The following is a 21,034-nucleotide window of genomic DNA, read 5'->3' on the forward strand; positions in this document are numbered from 1 at the left end:
AGGATAGGATGAGTGGGACAGAGGGCATACACATATTTGCAGCTTCCCAGTCATTTTCAGTCTAATTCTGGGGTCTCTACTTAAACACATAAGGAATTGTTGGAAGTCACACTTGAAAGAAGGTGGTGGTGAGGGGGATCTCAGATGCTGTTGCCTTCTGCTCTGCTGACATCAGGAGAAATCACTGCTTTGGGGGCTAAAGGTCACAGGTCAAGGACAGAGAAGGACAAGGGGATGGAGCAGCTACATGGGAAATGGGAACTTCAGGAGCTCCCTGGCCATAGGCTGCCCGTCACATTTTCAGAAGAGCTGCCCCTCCTGAATCTATTCTCTCACTACTTTCCGCATCCTACCGCCTCCAGCTGCACCGGTCTCCTTTCAGATTCTCAAATTTCCCAAGCCTTTTCTGACACTGGGCCCTAGCACATAGCACTCCCCAAGTCAGAAATGCTCTTCCTTTGACCAATTTCTCATCTTTCACATTTCAGTCCAAATCTCACCCTTTGATGGACAATGTGTCTGATTTCCCCATCTGCATGTTTATTGGCACCTTGTGTTTCTCCAGCAGGGCACATATTGAACTTGTAAATCAAGGAATTTTAAAAAATTGTTTGTCTCTTCTTCCCCAACTAGACTCAAACTCCACGTAAATGGTGACTCTCAAAGTGGTCTGGCTGTATCTCCCGCCCTGGCCCAGTGCCTGGCCCAACACAGACATTCAATATTGATTAAGTAGGTCAGTACATGAATAAAGGAAAGGATGCTCACAAAAATATCATTAAGAGGATGAAAGAAAAGATCGCTGAAGGGACATGGTAGTTCATTTTCCCCACCACAGATTGATAGACACTAGGTAAAAGAAGGGCTATCTAACTAAGGGTTATGAAAATAGGCAAAGGTAAATCCTGGAAGTCTTTAAACTATGCCTGCAACCTATAGACTTCTGCGAACCAGACGGGGAACTTCTAATATCTCCATGTAAAGCTCTCTCTTCATGACCTCCTGCAAATACTGGGTCAATTTTAAGTTACATGCAAATCTCCCTGTTCAAACCTTTAATAACAAATCTGAAAATTCAGACTATCAGGAGACTCTCCTTTCCAAGAAACTCTCACTTAATCTGATCCAAATCCACCACCTCAGATAACCAGATCTCCCATCCCTCTAGTCCTTCGATTTTCCATCTTACTGTGTGATTTGCAGAAAATTGTGATGCTATTATTAGGATGCTAGCTGGACAACTAACTTCTTTGTACCTTGCAATTTAGTGCTGATCAACTGAAAATGCAGGAACACTGGCACAGGACATCCCTAAACCCTCTCAGGAATAGAACCTGAGGACCAGCCTCAAACTCTGAGCAGCAGGAGGGCTGAGATGCACAAATCCTCTGAGAACACGGCAGCAGCTGGGTTTTCCACCTGCTGCACACGCACATAGCCATGATCAATGGCTTCAGGATCACCGGTGGAAATGGGTTAGGTTAGAAGCCAGTGTCCCCCTGGATGACTGCAACAGCCAGCAGACTGATCTCCTGCCTCCCGCCTCCCCTCTCCCATCTGTTCTCTGCGTACCACCAGTGACTGCCCCAAACCCAAATCTGATCATGTCACCACTCTGGTCCTTCGTTGGCTCTCAGTCATACACGGGTTGGAGTCTATATTTCCTTAGGCTGTTGTGTGAATGAATGAGAAAGAAACTTCTCTATGTTAAGGCAGTGTTATAGCAGCTAGCATAACGGCTTTGCAAGTTATAAATTTGCTTTGCAAGCTACTTAACTGCTCTATTCCTGAGTTTTATCTTCTGCAAAAGGGGGTTGTTAAGAGGGTTAAATGAGCTAATATAGGTGAAATATTTAGCACAGAGCTAGTCATACTAAGACCTCAATGTATATTTACTATTATTACTATGGTAGTATTAGCCCCCCTTCCAGATGAATGCAACTGTTCTTTCAGAGGGAGAAGAGCAAGGGCCAACCTGGTGCTCCTTTGAGCAAACACCTTACCTTTTCACTTCTTGCACATAGTCTGCATTTCGGTCAAAGAGGTGGGTCACGGAGTCTTTGATGGCTTCATGCTTGAAAGTAGAAGCTGTTCCAAAGACAGTCACATTGGGGATAGTGGAGCACAGCTGAGCCACAGCTTGGCCCTGGGCGTGAAATACAATAGACAAGTCACATGGAGAGCTACCATCCAACAACCAGCCTTGCTGGGCATACAGCAGCATTTCTCAAGCTTGCCACTACTGGTCATTTTTTAGGCTGAATTAGTCTTGGTTGTAGGGAGCTGAACTGTGCATTATAGGATGTTTAGCAGCCTCCTTTCTCTCCACCTCCTGGGAGCTAGTTGTGACAACCAAATCTATCTGCAGACATCTCAAAGTGTCCCCTGGGGGACAAAATCTCCCTTGGGTGAGAAGCACGGGTGTAGAGGAATGTCTCTGTGAGCCAGCAAAACCCCAACACCAAGACTTAACAACTATTATTTAACCATACTGACCCTCGGATTCCTCTCTGTAAGTTAGCAATAATGGTACCTACTCCATAGGGACCTTGGGGGATGTTTTAGTTTGGATACCAGAGAAGCAGACACTGAGGCAAAGATGCGAGTGTTAGTACTGTATCAGGAATACAATTGCAGGAAATACCAGGGTGTCAAGACAGAAATAGAAGGCAGTCCATAAAGGGTATGTTATCAAGCCCGTATTCCCCAGGGGCACCCGGAACTCAGGCCCTCTGAAGACTCTGTGAGCAAGTGTAGAATATGCTTCAGAGTTATCCCAACCAAGTGGTGAGGAAGCTGGAATATTTATCCACCAAATTTCCATCTGATATTGGCTGAGGGTTGCTCTTGCAGCAGTAACTCTGGTGCATGTCTGGCTTTCCTCTTGGACAGACAGAAGCTCTAAGCAAGCAACCTTCAGCATGTCAAGAAGATATGGTGTGGCTGACAGCATACGTTACAAGGGTGTTAAATGAGGCAGTCTGTAACACAGGTCAAGCACCTGCCACAAAACAGGACACTTAATAGAGACTCAGTAAATCTTAATCAGCTGTACCCTTTAGTCACTTATTATATCCAGGGCAGAGACGTCCAGGCATATAAAGAAAAAGCCAATGCATGAGGTTTAACTATTAAGGATCCAGGAGAAATCACAAATGCAGCTAGAAATGGATTATTCCATGTCCTTTTCCAGTATGCTTGGAAGTTTAAGTCATTGGACAAAATACTGTGACCGTGTACATTTAGAAACCTTCCCCCCCAAAAAACAATTTGCTGGTAAATAAGTTGCATTCTACAACCAAATACTATCTCTTTTCAGTGTTCCATCTGCCATCATTAGGAGCCATAAATTATTATGGAGGGAACTTATTCTACCAAAGTCATCTGTGATATTTGTTTCTGCCTATCACTCTGTTTACATGTCTTCTTCCTATTGGTGGACTAAATTAGGTTGGCAGGTGAATTTGTGGAAATTTAAATCTTCCAACATTTACAATTAAAGGCAACATTGTGAGAATCAGAATGCCAGACTTGGAAGATCATCCAATTATCCTTTCCCGTCACTGTTTATGGACGAGGGGAGGAGACTCGGGAAGGTTAGGGTGACCCAGTTCTTCCGAGGCAGATCTGAGATTTAAAGCAAGGTCTCCTGATTTCCAGTTACTGCCAGTTTCTATTATGCCATGTTGTCAACTTACTTTGACATTTAAGCTAAGCAGACACTTGGAGGTCAACACTTTGGAACATGGGTGTGAACCTAAGGCTCCAAGGAGGCTATAGAGCTCTCTGTTCTCAGAATAACTTGATATTTGGTTAAAGTTTTATCCTCTGATTTTAGAGAACAAAGAGGGGATTTTCCTCACTCATGAGTGTAAATATCAGCAATCAGCATAGCAATCCTCTCAAATTCAATAGGGCTTGAGCTAGCCTCATTAGTGCTGAGATGGGAGATTAGAATGGGTTCCAATCACTGTGTAGTCCCTCCTGTCCTCTGTCCTTAAGCAAACATGACATTTATCCACTCAGCTATTTTTTAAATTCTTAGTATGTACAGTCACATTGTGCTATCGATGCTGGAGTGTCAGAAATGATTGGCACACCTTAATCTCCACCTCTAGTCCCAAGTCTCTTACTGAGTCCCAGACTTGCGTATTGGACTACCATTTTGGCACCTATCTTCACTGGGATATTAAAAAATAACACATCAACCTCAACTGATCTAAGATAGAACTCAGGACCATCTCCAAATGAGTTACTCCCTGCATTAGTTTGTTAAGACTGTTGTAGCAAAGTTCTGCACACTGGGTGGGTTAAACAGCAGAAGTTATTGTTCCACAATTCTGGAGGCTAGAAGTCTGAAATCAAGGTGTTGACAGGGTTGCATCCTTCTCATGGCTGTGAGGAAAAGGTCTGGTCCAGGCCTCTCTCCTTGGCTTGTAGATGGCCATCTTCTCCCCGTGTCTTCACTTGGTGTTCCCTCCATGTGTGCCTATGTCTAAATTTCCCCTGCTTTTTTATGTTTTTCTTTTTCTTATTGAGTTCAGAGAGGAAGGGAGAGTGAGAGTGAGGTAGAAACATCAATAAGGGAATCACTAATCAGCTTTCTCCTGCACGCCCCCTACTGGGCATTGAGCCCACAACACGGGCATGTGCCCTGACCAGAATCGAACTGTGACTTCCTGGTTCATAGGTCAATGCTCAACCACCAAGCTACACTGGCCAGACTAAATTTCCCCTTCTTATTAGGACACCAATCATATTGGATTAGAGCTCACCTAATGACCTCATTTAACTCATTGTACGCCATAAGCGTCTGTAGATGCAAGCGGCAGACCTTCCCCACATGCCACGCATGTCTCTTAAAAAAAAAAAAAAAGGTTTTCCCTAAGTGGCAGGCCTGACTAACTTTAAAATCATTTTTTGTGAGAATTTTCAGCTGAAAATATTCAAGAACACCCAAATTGTGAATAACATATTTATTTTTATAACATTCATTGCAAATTGATTTTTTAAATTAAATTCAAAATATCATGGCATATGGGGATGGTTTCCATTTTGGACACGTGGCAGTTAACTGATGAATTTAATCACCTCTGGAAAGAACCTATCTCCAATTGAGGGCCCATTCTGTGGTGTTGTGGGTTATTTCACCACATGCATTTTGGGGAGACATGATTCAACCCATAACACTCCTCTTACTGCATTTCCTGCCTCAGTGGATGGAATCGCACCATTTACTCATTGCTGAAGCTAGGAACCTGGGGTTATCCTGGACTCCTCTTCTGCACTCATCCCCACATCCAATTAGTCAGCAAGCGTGTTATTTCCACTCAACCTCTCTATGGCTGTCACTTCTTAGTCTGGTTGTCATACTTCCTCCCCTGGATTATGACAGCACTCTTCTGATTGGCCTGGCTGGTTTCATGTGCATTTCACACTGTGGACAGAGTGATTTTTCTCAAAGAGAACATCGAGCATTTCACTATTTGTTTTGAAGCTTCCCAGTGCTTATCATGGCTTTCAGAATGAAAAGTACACCCTTTACTTTAATCACACAAGGTCAGCCCTCATGGATCTAACCCAGTCTACCTCATTAACATGACTTCCTCCACTTTTCCAATATCTACTTCCTAGCAACACAGAACTTGAGTCATCACTGATTGACACTGGCCATGAGCCGGGTTCTGTGCAGCCCTCATCCCATGGCATTCTCAGAATGAGTCATCAGCTGACCCAAGCAGAATGTTACCATTTCATTTTAATGAGAAAGATACATGTGCTTGTGAAATGAGAAAAGTTACTGGGTTACTTATATATTTATCTTATTTAATATAAAATATATGAGTATTATATATGTAATATATAATACATTTATATATAAATATTATATAATTTTTTAGAGGCCCAGTACACGAAATTAGTGCACTGGGGTGGGGGGAGTCCCTCAGCCCGACCTGTGCCCTCTCACAGTCCGGGACCCCTCGCTCCTTACCACCCGCCTGCTCACTGCTCCTTAGTGCTGCCGTGCAGGCAGGAGAGGCTCCCGCCACTGCTGCTGCGCTCACCAGCTGTAAGCCCGGCCTCTGGCTGAGTGGCATTCCCCCTGTGGGAGCACACTGACCACCAGGTGGCAGCTCCTTCATTGAGCATCAGCCCCCTGGTGGTCAGGGCACATCATAGCAACTGGTCATTCTGGTCGTTCTGCTGTAATGGTCACTTAGGCTTTTATTGTATAGATCAGTGGTTCTCAACCTTCCTAATGCCGCGACCCTTTAATACAGTTCCTCATGTTGTGGTGACCCCCAACCATACAATTATTTTCGTTGCTACTTCGTAACTGTAATTTTGCTACTGTTATGAATCGTAATGTAAATATCTGATATGCAGGATGTATTTTCATTGTTACAAATTGAACATAATTAAAGCATAGTGATTAATCACAAAAACAATATGTAATTATATATGTGTTTTCCGATGGTCTTAGGCGACCCCTGTGAAAGGGTCATTTGACCCCCAAAGGGGTCGCGACCCACAGGTTAAGAACCGCTGATATAGATGTATAATTAGCATTATATGTATATGTGTATTAATAGTACATATATATAACTAATATCTAATACATAATATTTCATTTATAATATATAACTTGTATAATAATACAGTATCGCCCCCCTTATTTGCAGTTTTACTTTCCACGGTTTCAGTTACCTGAGGTCAACCTCAGTTAGAAGATATTAAATTAAAAACTCTAGAAATGCCGAAACCGGTTTGGCTCAGTGGATAGAGCGTCGGCCTGCGGACTGAAAGGTCCCAGGTTCGATTCCGGTCAAGGACATGTACCTGGGTTGCAGGCACATCCCCAGTAGGAGATGTGCAGGAGGCAGCTGATCGATGTTTCTCTCTCATCGATGTTTCTAACTCTCTATCTCTCTCCCTTCCTCTATGTAAAAAATCAATAAAATATATTTTTAAAAAAACAACAAAAAAAAACCTCTAGAAATAAGCAATTCATACGTTTTAAAATGTGCACCATTCTAATGCCATCCCTCCCCATCCTGCCCAGGATGTGAGCCATCCTGTGGTCCAGCTGTATCTGCTGCCACCTGCCAGTCACTTAGTTGCCGTCTTAGTTGTCAGATCAACTGCTGCCAGCGCCCGCCATGTTCCGTGCATGCCCCCCTGGTGGACAGTGCATGTCATAGTGCACCAGTTATTTGGTTGGTTGGTTGTTTCGCCATTCAGTCTATTTGTATATTAGGATTTTATATGTATAGATGACTATTATATAGGCATACATAACATGTAATATAATTAGTATAATATGCAAGTGTGCTATATAATAATTTATACTATTATATAAATAACTAGAGGCCTGGTGCACAAAAATTTGTGCACTCAGGGGGGTCCCTCAGCCTGGCCCGTGCCCTCTCGCAGTCTGGGACCCCTTGGGGGATGACCACCTGCTGGTTTAGGCCCACTCCCTGGGGAATTGGGCCTAAGCTGGCAGTCAGATATCACTCTGGCAGCCCAGGAGCCCTCGGGGGATGTCCACTTGCCAGCGGGGAGCCAGCCTAAGCTGCAGTCGGACATCCTTAGCGCTGCTGAGGAAGTGGGAGAGGCTCCCACCACCACCGCTGTACTGGCAGCCATCAGCCTGGCTTGTGGCTGAGGAGAGCTCCCCCTGTGGGAGTGCACTGACCTCCAGGGGGCAGCTCCTGCACTGAGCGTCTGCCCCCTGGTGGTCAGTGTGTGTCATATTGACCAGTCATTCCCAGTCCTTCTGCTGTTAGGGTTGGTTTGCATATTACCCTTTTACTATATAGGATAGAAGCCTGGTGCATGGGTGGGACCAGCTTGTTTGCCCTGAAGGCTGTCCCACATCAGGATTGGGGCCCCCACTGGGGTGCCAGGCCAGACTGGATGAGGGGCTGATGGCTTTTTTCAGGCTGGCCACACCCCCTTAAGGGTAAGGGTCCCCATTGGGGTGCCTAGCCAGTCTGGGTGAGTGGTGAGGGCCGTTTTCAGGCTGGCTGACAACTGAAGCTCCAAGCCTCTCCTTTTTTTCTTTTTTCTTTTTTTTATTCTGGGACTTACTTTCTATAATTGAAACTTTTGTTGCCGTCACTAGAGTTGAGAGTTGGCTCCTGCTCGCTTCAGCTCTGAGGCACGGACTGCTGAAAGCAGGTATCTGGGGTTTGTTTAGCTTCTATAATTGAAACTTTGTTGCTTTCAGAGCACAGAGCCGGGCCTCGGCAGGCCGGGAACCTTGGCTTCCTCCATCACTGGATCAAGCAATCCTCCTGCTCGCTTCAGCTGCGTGGCTGCCAGCCGCCATCTTGGTCGATTAAATTTGCATATCATGCTGGCTTCAGCTCCGTGGCTGCCGGCCGCCATCTTGGTTGGGTTAATTTGCATATAGTCGCTCTGACTGGCTGGTGGGCATGGCTTAGGGTGTAGCGAAGGTATGGTCATTTGCATGTTTGTCTTTTATTAGTGTAGATAATGGGTGGAAAACACAAATTTAGTGCCCATCTATTGGCAGCATCCTCCCCACACACATCCCCCTTTTAGCTCTGTATTACTTCAGTCAGGCAATGAGAGGCCCTTGCAAGATCCTCAATGATTTCCTAAAGTAAATAATGCTATGAATTCTATATTTAAGCAGCACAGTGCTTCCCCTTGCATTTATAGAAAATCTGTACTCTCCCTTCCCCAACTCCCAAGGTGAATGCAGGAGCAGTACCTAATTTATCCTTGTTTTTCCCACATGCCTAGCAAATAGCACGGACTCAATAAACATTTGTGGAAGACGGAATGAATTTTCAATAAAAAAGATTTTGCAATTTACCTGCAGACCCAGAACATAAAATGAACAAGACAATCCATTCTCCCAGCAACAGCAATAAAGGGAGATATGCATGTACTTGTTTTTAATTGATTTTCCTTTCCCTCTTTAGGATGAAGAATTTTGTGGCGAGCCTCTGCTCCTCCTCCCTGTGGCTCCCTGTGTGGCAGTAACAGCAGCCGTGGTGCCTTTTGTCTCAACATGTGCCAGGTACTGAGCTCAAGTGCTTCATTAAATCCTCAAACCACTTTTAGAATATTTTTGTTTCCCTTTTATACCTGAAAATGGGGATTCTGAGAGGGAAAGGAACTTGCCCAAGGTTACGTGGCTTGTAAATGATAGAGCTGGGAGTCCAACTCAGCTGCAAGGCCACTCTGCTAGGGGTCTTCCTATCCATCTAGCTAAGCACATGGGACTGGAGTCTTAGAGAAAAACCCTGGTCCTTGGCATCAGTCTGGGGGGCTTCATTGAGTTGCTCTTTGGATGGCTATGCCTCAGGTTCACCTGGGTGAACATATTTTAACCAGATCAGTCCTAATTCCAGGGCTACAGAGTCCCCTCAAGCAGAGCATACACTGTGGGGGATCCAGGAACTACAGAGTCCTGGAATTAGCTTGTCTATTTTTCCCCTCAAGCAGAGCATACACTGTGGGGGATCCAGGAACAGTAGTTCCAAGAGAGTTGATTTGCATCGCTAACTAGGCACAGAGAACAAATGATTAGAGGAGCAAATACATCTCCACAAAAGACTGGATACACTGCCTGTTACATCCTAAGTACTCAATAAATGCCAGTGGTTAGCTGTAACTGCCCTGAGTGTAGGACTGAACCGGGTTGAAATCCTGGTTATTCTCTAAATGCTAAATGGGAATTTAGGACAGACGATCCCGTCAGTGTACTGAGATTCAGGACTCTACATCAGAGATTCAACTAAGTAAGGGGCAAAGAATGGATGGCTTACAAGAGCCTCTATAATGTAGATACTATCTATCTCCCCCCACTGCTTCTCACAATATAACAGTATTCTAGCTTTGACCAGATGGGAAAATGCTCCGTCTTTCCTAAGGTCCACCCACTCTCTCACCACAGAACTTTTGCACATGCAATTTTCACTGCTCAGAATCCTCTTCCCTTTCTTTTTTCCTGGCTGATTGCTGGTCATCCTTGGAATCTTAGCCTCTCTGTTACTTCACTGAGCCATCCATTCTATCATGACAGGACTATTTAATGAGTGCCTGCTAGATTAGACACTAAACGAGGTGTTGAAAATACCAAGGTGAATAAAGTCATATGTGGTCCCTGTTATCTTGTAGCTTGCATTCTAATAGAGGCAACAGATATCAATAAATTAAAAATACTATTAAAAGTACAATTATACATCTATACCAGTAGAGTGCAAACACCACTTCCAACCACTGAGCCCGAGGATAAGACAACACTGGTGCACTACTACATTCTTACAAAGGTGCAGAAAATGAGCACTAAAGTCATGAAGACACGTGAAGGGAGAGACCAGATAAAGTGGGAACTTGGACTTGAGGATCTCAATGGTCTCTCTGGTTCTACAATTTGTAGGTCATACTGCCTGGTTCTTTATCCGGGCCAAAGAAAGTCTATTTGAAGAAGCCCCCATAGAGAAGGAAAGTTTACTCATTTCCCCAAGTTTGGTGGAAAATGAAGCCCTCTACTGCTAGCTTGACTATTTCTGAGATCACTTTTAAAACAGAATTCTTCTGAAAGTTGTTTCCACCTTTCAGCAGCTCATGGAAACCACAGGCCATTCATGTGGTCAAAGAATGGAAAAGAAAGAGCAGAGTGAGCTGTGAATGTCCTGAAAGGACGCCCGGAGGAAATGGCGAGGTGAGTTATTTTTCTTCCGAAGAACTGTCACTTTACTCTTTCATCTTCATTAATGCAAAGAGGCACTTGGACTAGAAAAGATAACTGGATGTTATGAAATCTCGTACACTGAATACCGGAGCCATACTTGTGCTTTACCTGTGACAATACAAACTCCCACGTTGGGATTTAGACACAGGTTAGAGACTTCTTTTCAGATCAGGGCTGTCATTTGCCTGTCAACAATTTAGTTGACTTGATTATTGTAAGGAGAGGAAATTCAAATCCCACTGTGTGGGCTGATCCATGTGATTGCCATCAAAGGCAGCAAAGAACATTCTCTGTTCTCGCCGGGTACACACGAAGAATCAGCCAGCCTTTCTTTCTCTTTATCTTGTTTGTCACTGCGAAACTGCTGAGCTACACATGCCACTCCCTCCCTGTAACACACATGTGCTGAGAACTTCAACAGCAAGAAGCTCCAGGGGTACGCTTCTGAGGGGGAAGAGAGAAAAGGAGGGAAAGTGAAGAGTGGGACAGGCATTTTTCAACTGCTTGAAATTTAAGTAGGGGAAACAATTTTTAATCCAAAAGCAGTAGACACATTCTTTGGGAAGATGTAATAGACAATATCTTTTATTTCTTATGTGGATCGGTGCTTCTCAATATGCGGGCCGGAACCAGCAGCAGCCACGCTGTCTGGAGACTTGTTAACTACACAGATTCTCATGCCCCGCCCAGACCTACAGATTCAGGGGTTCGGGGGTGCAGCCTGGGAATAGGAGTTTTAACAAGCCTTCCAGGAATTCTGGCGCAGCTCAGTTCGTCATCAGACAGAATGGCCTTCAATGCCCTGCTGCCTCCATGTGATTTAGATGCTGAGGCCTCAAGATGCTCAGGATATCTTAATATCTGATATCTTATTTAAAACCACAGTGAGGCCTGGGTATTAGCACGTATTTTATAAGTTCCTTGGGTAATTCTAATGCGCAGCCAGTGCTGAGATCGGGGCGGTCTATAAAGTTTCCCTTCTTCCGATTTGGTCTGTTTCGGCATTGTGACAGTCCTCCTTTCCTACTTGAGGTTGACATCACAGCGCGTGGGTTTAGTACATGGGATCCGGTAGTTCCGGGCCTGACTAACACAGTCCTGTGTGAGTCAGAGAAGCAAGGAGAGAAATAACCCCCATCCCTGTTCCCAAGGTCTGAGGCTCCGATGCCTAGAGGAGTCAGCCTCCCTGCTTCCTGGGCCTCAGCTATGCTGCCGAACCCCAGGTTTTCCCGGTCACTCTTAGCTCTGCCCATCCATTGACTGCAAGGGTGAACATTTAAACCTTTCCCCTGCTCAGACTGCTGAGATCACTGCACAGTCACTCAGATGAGAAGCAGCAGGGCCAAAGGGTGAAGAGTGGGTACTAGTTCATCCTCATTTCCCAGAGGAAAGAACTGAGGCACAGAGCAGTTGTGTAACTGCCCAAAGTCACACAGTAAGTAAACAGCAGAGGCAAGATTTGAACCCGCATGATCTGACTTCAGCATTCACAGTCTTAACCGCTGCCCTGTGCTGCAAGGCAGTGGTGGGTCTGGAGGCTGAAAGGAGAGAAGGAAGGGGAGGCATCCCTTACTGGCTAGTTACTCTTTGTCAAGCACTGTGCTAGGCACTTTACACCCTCCCAACATCACATTCCCATCATGAAAACAGGCTCAGAAAGATCAAGTGACCCTACTCAAGGTTATCCTGCTAGTAATTGGAAACTGACTCAGAAAGGCTAAGGACTAGCAACTGGAAGTGATGGGATTAAACCCAAGCCTCCGTGTCGCTGAACATAATTTCTTTGCTCTTTGTTATTGAGCACCAAAACGGTGACATAGGAATGAGACACAGCAGACCCTGCAGAGCAAGGGAAAGCTCCTGGGTCCCATAATCCTAGAGCTGCCACTTAATCTGGTCAAGCCTCAGATGTCTCTTCTTTAAACCAGGGAGGTCAATGTCTACTCAGCGAGGCCATGTGGGGGGTCCAAGGAGGTAACATATGTGACTCACAAGAGATGACCCAAAGCAGGTGCTCAATACACTGGTTTCTCCTTCAACACCCTCAAAGCCGCCTCTCTGGGAAGCCTTCCTGGAGATCCCCAGAAGAGTTCATATTTCCTGCTTTGCCCCAAACTAGCACATCACTGCTCAGCCATCTCACTCTAAGCTGTGTTCCTTCTCTCCTTTCCCCATTCTTCTCCTTTCCCTTCTCCTCTGTCATTCCCCTCCTCTTCCTCCTCCTTCTCCCTCCCTCCCTCTTCCTCTTAAAGATCTCTTTCTTCTGTTATCCCCCAATAGACTCCTTAAGGGGAGGACCATCTTATTCTCCTCTGTGTCTACAGCACTGGGTCCCAGTTACTGTATGTTGAAAGGGGAAATAGCAGAAGAGACAGAAGCTTCATGAGCAAGAAGTAAGGTGGCCAGAGAGGCCCAAGGGACAGAGAGCAATTGCAGGCTGAGACCAGGGATGTGTGCCCTTCGAAGGAAGGCCTGTCCAGCTGCTCAGCCAGCTTCCTGCCTTACCCCTTGGTTGGACATGGACAAGGTCTGCCCCATATCTCTTTAGTAGCAGTTACAACTTTCCATCAATGATGGGGCAAATCTGTGTGCTTTCCAAGAGTCAACATTTTCCTGCTTTTCTTTTCAACCTCACATGAAGCGGGGAGAGGGTAAGATGAGAGTAATAACTGAGGGATGCTGCACAGTGGATCTCTAGGACTTACTCATCCTGCAAAACTGAAACTATATCCCCTCCCCTCAGCCCCTGGTCACCACCATTCTACTCTCAGCTTCTATGAGTTTGACTATTTCAGATTCCTGATATAAGTGGGATTGTGTAAGGCTTGTTTATCTGTGTCTGGCTTATTTCACTTAGCATAATGTCCTTCGGGGTCATCCATGTTGTAGCAGGATTTCCTTCTTTTAAAAAGGTGAATGGATATTCCATGCATGTCTATACCACATTCTGTTCATCCATTCATCATCAGCTCGTGGACATTTAGGTTGTTTCTGTGTCTTTGCAATAATGCTGCAATGAACACAGGAGTGCAGATATCTCCTCAAGATCCTGACTTCACTTCTTTTGGATGGATACCCAGAAGGGGGATTTCAGGATCATAGGGTAGTTCTAGTTGTAATTTTTTGACAAACCTCCATACTGTTTTCCATAATGGTTGTTCCAATTTATATTCCCATCAACAGTATACAAGGGTTCCCATTTCTCCACATCCTCTCCAACACCCATATTTTGGTTTTGTTTTGTTTTTTTCATAAAAGCCATCCAAACAGCTGTGAGGTGATATCTCACTGTGGTTTTTATTTGCATTTCCTTGGTGATTAGTGATGTTGAGCATATTTTGAGTCAAGCAAACCTGAATTTGAAACCTTGATAAATGGATGGGCTGTGTGACTTTGGAAAGACACTTCACCTCTCTGAGCTTCAATGGTCTCACCTTTAAAATGGAGAATGGGCTAATAATGCAAAGTGCTGTTTAATACAGAATAAAGTACTTAGTACTGTGCTGGGCACAGAGCAAATACTCAGGAAATCCTGGGCCCCTTTTGCTCTTCTTACACTAAAGCAAGGTTGGGGAACGTCTGGCCCGCAGACCATATAAGGCTCATGAAATCATTTGGTCTGGCCCTGCCAAGGTGAGTTAATTAAATGTTTGACCAAATAGAGCAGGCTAATTTTTAAGTGGATAATTCTGTATGGCCCACGAATAATGTTATAAATATCCAAATGGCCCTTGGCAGAAAGAAGGTTCCCACCCCTGCTAAAGAATGCACAGGATGTTACGATCGTCACCCTACTGGTTCCAGGTTAAGCACTCTTCTCAGGCCCCCGGGGATTTGTGACAGTCCACTGCAGGGCAGGGAGCTGGTGTGGAAGGGTTCAATTTATGGCTAGGAATCTCCACTCCCCTACTTCCTGGCAGTCACAGCTATGAGCCCTGGCAACTGAAATAGGAGTATCTATGTTGTTTGTTTAAAAGAATTCATATATTAATGATGTTTTGACATCTTAAGAACCTTTCTGGCTGGGGAGAGACTGCCCTTCCCTGGGCTAGCCAATTTTCAGAAATAACAAAGTGCCCAACTGGGAGCATGCCACTGATGTGCAAACTAAGCAGTCCAGAGCCCCAGACTTCTCTGTCTGGCCCATACACCCAAGAAGGAATGTTTCTCTACCTTAACTATCCCAGGACCACATACCAGGCAATAGAGACCATCCCTGTAGCCCAAACCCCACTGCAATTGTTCAAACAAGCCAGTCCTAACCTGTCCACCTGCCTTGCCTTTTCTGTAGAAACCCCATTAACAGCCATGGCCTAAGCGCGTCCTCTGTTCCTGTCTTCAGCCTCCTGCCCACCTGGTGTGTTCCCAGGTGGCTCTGAGTGGTGTGTTGTGCCTTCTGTCTTTAGGACCCATGAACAGAATAAAGATGGTTTTCCTGACCCTCTCCTCTGCCTCCTTGTGACCACATCTGACTGACCATCTCATAAAAGAATACAAAACAGCACCCCCTGCTTGCCCCAGGGTGAAGTGTTTTTTTGCAGTGTATAATTTGCCCAAATGCACATGGTAACTCTACTAACAAGCCCTCATGGGGATCATGCCAAGTCTGTGTCTGTCATCAGTACCACTTTCCAAGTAACGGACACCATGGGTGGCCACAGAGCAACCATCGCCCACAGACTCCCACATTGCCCGAGAGCTGGACTCCAGCATCCACGTGGCTGGAATCCTAGCCAGGAAACTAGTCCAGCCCACCAGATGGCACAGTCCCCTCACCAGGGCTCTCAACCATTATGGGGCACTGCCACTTCCAGGCTGGCTGCCTTCCACGCAGTGCATCCGCATAAATTTCCTGGATGACTATGTTTGCATAGTGGGATGCCGGATTCCCTTTTCCAGCCAAATTACGATTTGTCCCCACAGTATGGATAAATGCATCTATTTCAACCAAAAACATATTAGGTAAGGTGATCACACAATTTATTGTCTACATCAGGGTACTCTTTGAGAGTGAAGGGGGATGCTATTGTTAATTTTGCTTGTTCAACAGGCATAAACTGGAAGTGCCCTGGACAGATAGGGTCATCCCACCTACTAGGGTGTGGCCATCCTAATATTAAGGAAAGGAACTAATACGGTGGCCAGGAGAGTAAAGCAAAATGTAGGCTTTGTGGGACTTGAATTTTGACTCCTGGATCCACCACTCATCACTTGAATGACATGGCCCAATTGTTCTGAACTGACAGCCTTATCTTGAAAGGTGGGATAATATTGCCTACCTCATAGGATTGTCAAATAGACACACCTGGAGAAGGGTCTGCACAGGACTGTCCAAAAAGTGGGGGCTTAGGAAGTATAAGCTCACTTTCTACTCCCGTCTTTGCCCATCTACTATATCTTCTGAGCCCTAAACGCTGGGATTTGTGAGACCAACCTGCAACAGTGCCCAATGGATGCAACTGCCCTTACTTGGAAGCATGGTGTTCACCACTTAGCTGTCTGACTTTCCTGCCTTTTTCTGAGTGTCCCTGTCCATTGAAGGCGCCTCCTTACCAGGCCTCTCGACAGGAGCCTGGCCTTGGTTTCAGCACCTGTCTGATGTGACCAACTTCACTGGAAGCACCTGCCCTGGGCAGGAAACTCCAGCTCTCAAATCACTGCTGGCCCCTGCTAGCCCTCAGAGATCAGACATTGGGGCTCTTTCTGTAGCTTCAAACCCCAGGGCTGAGGCTCTGAACTGAGCGGTGCAGAACCCTTCCCAGCTGGAGGGCGGCATCGAAAGCTTCTGGATGAGAGTGCCTTTAAAATTCAGTCCTTTAGGAAAGGAGGGTGCAGAGCAGGTCTCTAGATGGGCGTTCCCACGGGGATGTTCAGAGCTAGCCGCTGACCTTTTCCCCATATCCGCTTTCTTTGAAGAGAAGTTCATTTCCCAAGGAATGTTAACATTCAGTTAACTGACTTCCTTTGTAAATGCAATATGTGCAAAATTATTGCACTCTTAATATTGTTTATCAAGCTGTCTCCCTTACTGAAACAGTGATGTCACCAGGTCCAATGCTCTGTGGTTAATATCTCTGTATCTGGAGTCCCCCCATCCCCAGGCACACAGTAGGTGTTCATAAAATGTGGGAATGAGTGAATGAAAATCTCTTCACATTTTTTTCCTTCTTTGACACATCTCAGGCCACACCCTATTCCTTTCATGGTATCCTTTTCACTGTCCTGCAAATAAAAAATGTGTTTATTGTGCCCATTCAGTAAAACTGTACGTGCCCCACACAGAAATCATTGTGTTCTGTGCACATGCACTGTGCTAGGTTATAGGAATACTAAATGGTGGGCTCTGGACACGAAGGGCCTGTGGAGTACAACTAACTACACTTTACTAGCCATCTGGAATTGAGCAGGACACGTGAGTGAGCCTTCAGAACATTAGTATTCGCACACGTGTGTGGCAATGGTGCCCTCCTCAAGGTGGGTGGAAGGAGTGAAGGATGAGACCTCATAAATGATTAGACATCCTGCCTGGCACCAGCTAATACTATGGTTAAGGACTTCAATTCCTCTCTGTCTCCCCAACAAGATCTCCAGCCAGTCAATCACACATGTGAGACAGGAAGGGAGAAACACAGGAGCACTGAGAACATAGATTTGCAGACTCCAAAGACCTCCACGTGCTCTTGGGTCACCCACTCCATCTCCTTCCTGATGGAGGAAGCCTGACTCAGCTCCCTCCTGTATACTTCCAGGAGAAAAACTAATGACGTGAACATGGTGAACTAATTGCCTCCCAAGGTAGCCCATTCTATTTGGGGCCAATGCTAATTGTTTCAGAGGTTCTATTTATAATGTGCTATGAGTAGCCTCTCTGTAGGTTTTGTCCATAGGAGACATGGCACACACAAAAATAGACATGTGTGTCTCATACCCCTTAGTATTCCTCCCACATCCTGTCTCTTCTTTTCTCCAGCCTGACCAATGGTCAGTCCATTCAATCTCTTCTCTTTGATCAATGAAACTACGGACAACGGCCTGTAGGGTAAACATCCTCTTAAATGTGGCACAGTGGGCCCTCTCCCTCCACCTGAACATTAGCAGTTCTAGATATTTTAGTGTTCTCAGCCTACTTTTATATAACAGAATTTTGGTTAGCACACCTATATGAGTCAAAATGTCAAAATAATGCTAAAAAATAGGGAAGACGAGGTTGCTATTCACAACCATAGCATAGCAATTATCTTTACAGTCTGTAAAGGCAGCGCCAGTCATCCTACTGTTCCCTTGGTTTTGTCACTTGGCTTTAGAACTGCTTAGTGGTCTGATCAGGCTCTCTACATGTACGCATGAGACAAGTTTCCCGCAGGCCCAGTAAATAGGCAATCTTCCTGAGGCAACAGCTTCGAGCTAAGCTGCTTCTTTTACTCACAGCAAGTTGTATCACATGCTACACTGCATTTTAAAGCTCTCGCATGGCCACACTCTGGTGGACAGGCATATACGTGTCCTCCATTGTAGCAAACGTGAGGTGTATACATGGGTCAATTATTGCCAAGGCCCTGAGGTGCATTGCTGACACAGTATTGGGGCAACACAATTCCAGGACCACATGCTTAGAGGTAAGAAGCATGGGGGACAGAGGGAGAGGTAGATGGTTTGGCTTCTGTCTCCTTTCCTCTCCCCATATACCCACTGCTTTTGGCCATTAAATATTTATAGGTCACAACCAACACAAGAGTTAAAGGTAAACCACTCACAGTTCCATTGTTTCCTCTCTGCTTCCTCATTCACAAAAACTCTTGGCAAGACTAAAGCCATTACTTCCCAAAGCACAGCACAGACTCTGAGCATTTTAGTAAGCTCTCCTGATAGACGAGAGAATGAAGTGCCACATTCTGCAATGGAAGGATCTGTTCTGATCACTTACTAAGTCTTTTTTAAAAAGTATTATGAAGACAACATATGTTCATGCCAATTGTAAAGAAAATTTTGAAAATATAGAAAACTATAAAAATGTCAACTATAATGTCATATTTCAGAAGTAAGTACTCTACATAATTTGGCTTATTGTGTTCCAGTAGTTTTTGAACTTGGAAAAATATATCAATATTTGGTTGTCCACAGAAGTGGGATCACACTGAATATGCCATGTGTACCCTGATTAATTTTTTTTAAAACTTATATCGTGCGCATTTTTGTGAGTCATGAAAATTCTTTAACGTCATAATTTTGAATGGCTAGGACATATTCTATTGTGTGGATTTACCATAATTCCATTTTTACCAATCCTGTTTCATTGGAAATTAGAATGCCATATCTCTATAAGCCATATTTCAGTAAAAATCTTGGTACATAGATCTTTGTAAGTTTCAGAAGGCAGAGTCTAAATCAGTTTTATCTGCAGTATATTTTGTGTCTACCACATGGTGAGACAAAGTGTAGATGCTCAATGTTTGATTACAGACTGACTGCCTGTTTGATTCTTTCTTTAAAAGATATTGCCAGTGTCCAGCGATGTGGGTCAGTGGTTGAGCATCAACCTATGAACCAGGAGGTCACGGTTCGATTCCCAGTCAGGATGTATGCCTGGGTTGCTCAATCCGCAGTGTGGGCTGTGGAGGAGGTAGCTATTGATTCTCTCTCATCATGGATCTCTCTCTCTCTCTCTCTCTCTCCTTTTCTCTCTGAAATCAATAAAAATATATTTAAAAACATATTGCTGGTAGATAGGGTTGCATCTTGTATTTTATATGGCAACCTTACTAGTATGAAACAACAAGGTCAAACAGCTTAGCACAGTTCTAACAAGAAGATTTGGGAGGTCAAGCAGGAATTCCAGACTCTGGTTCACAGAGTGATGAAGTAGAGTCTGCTGAGAGCCGTTTCTGCTTTGAAGAATAATTTTTGTATTGGGAAATCAAGCATAGTCACTGGCTTAATGGCTTACAAGCTATTTTAAGTAATGAAATTGGCTACATGTCGTTCACATTTTGATGATAACATACTCGCTTATTAATTCCACATACTTAATAAATGTATCCACCTCCGTGTAATTAAGAACATCATTATCATTACACAGATGCTGTCTGCCTGGAACAGGTAAAGTTCATCTATTTAATTTGATCAAACAGTTGCCAAGCACCCACTCCATCCTGGACCCTGCACTGTATACTAGAAGCACATACATGTCTAAGACCTACTCTGACCTCAAAAAGATCCATCCAGACAGGAAGACCTGTGCAGGACAGGTGCAGCATGCTGGTGCCTGTCTGGCATAAGAAGGTAGTTAATACATATCTATAGGATGGGTGGATGGGTGCATGGAGTCTGGGAAGGCAATATCAGTAAGACAATGTTGAGGATGTAGAAATGGGAGAGCAAGGAAGGCTTCCAAGAGCAGGTGATATTTAAATGATAAATAGGAATTTTCCAGTTAGAGAAATAAGGAGAGCCAGCAAGGGCTGTCAGGTTGAAAATTGTGTGGTTGCAAGAGGAAGATGAATAGACAGGCATAGCTGGAGATAAAAACGTTGGTGGGGAGGAAATGATGGGGAGAGATGCTTGAGTTAATCTTTGGCTGATCATAAATGACTTGTTCAGAGGGTTTGGGTTTCCCCAAAAGCAGACCCTAAGATGAAAATTTGTGTGTACATTGTTTATTTGAGAATGGTCCCCAGGAAGTAAGATGAAGAAATGGGGTAGGCAGAAAGCCTATAAAATGGCTTACCCAGAGGACAGTTGGAGCTCATGTCTAGTGGGGCCAGTCTGAGAGGCCATGTAGAACACACCTCGTAATTCTCCCACCTGGGGGAGGAGGCTCAGGTATTCATCCCCCAGCTCCCATCGCTCATTTGTTGAGGGATGTTCTTGAAGGCCTTGACTCCCAGAAACTTCGGCCTGTCCTCAGCAAGGGCCAAGTTGCAGAAAACAACCTCAGGCCGAGAGCTGCAGGAATCTGCTGGCTGAACTGGGACTGTCTGCACTGACCTCAGGGATGGGGGCTTGGTGGGTGTCCAGGTGTCTGTCACAAAGCCTAGTAGGTAACAGGCTAGATCTCAGCAGCCAACTCTGTGATTAGACAAGAATAATAATTCTCTTTCAATGGCTTAATACCATCAGTACTTCCTTCCTGGGGTGTTTGCTGTTCCTGAAGCCTGCAATGTGCTTCTTTCTTGCTTTTCAAATAATTACCTCCTTGTCTCTGCTTAAATGTCACCCACTCAGTGAGGTCATCTTTGATGATTCAATATGCAGTGTGTCTTTCTCCCTGTTTATTCTCTGTGATAGCATCTTGGAAAAAAA

At 44.8% G+C, this 21,034-nt stretch overlaps 1 protein-coding gene across 1 annotated transcript in view; it reads right to left on the reverse strand.

The window, feature by feature from the left end:
* Positions 1 to 21,034, reverse strand: part of VAT1L (vesicle amine transport 1-like) — a 148,187-nt gene that overhangs the window by 80,188 nt on the left and 46,965 nt on the right. Inside the window, exon 4 of the mRNA XM_005862600.2 lies at positions 2,004 to 2,146. Coding sequence (XP_005862662.1) covers positions 2,004 to 2,146 — 143 coding nt within the window. The remainder of the gene's footprint in view (positions 1 to 2,003; positions 2,147 to 21,034) is intronic.

This window comes from Myotis brandtii, unplaced genomic scaffold, assembly GCF_000412655.1.
Source record: "Myotis brandtii unplaced genomic scaffold, ASM41265v1 scaffold165, whole genome shotgun sequence".
In the NCBI taxonomy this organism is placed as follows: Eukaryota; Metazoa; Chordata; class Mammalia; order Chiroptera; family Vespertilionidae; genus Myotis; species Myotis brandtii.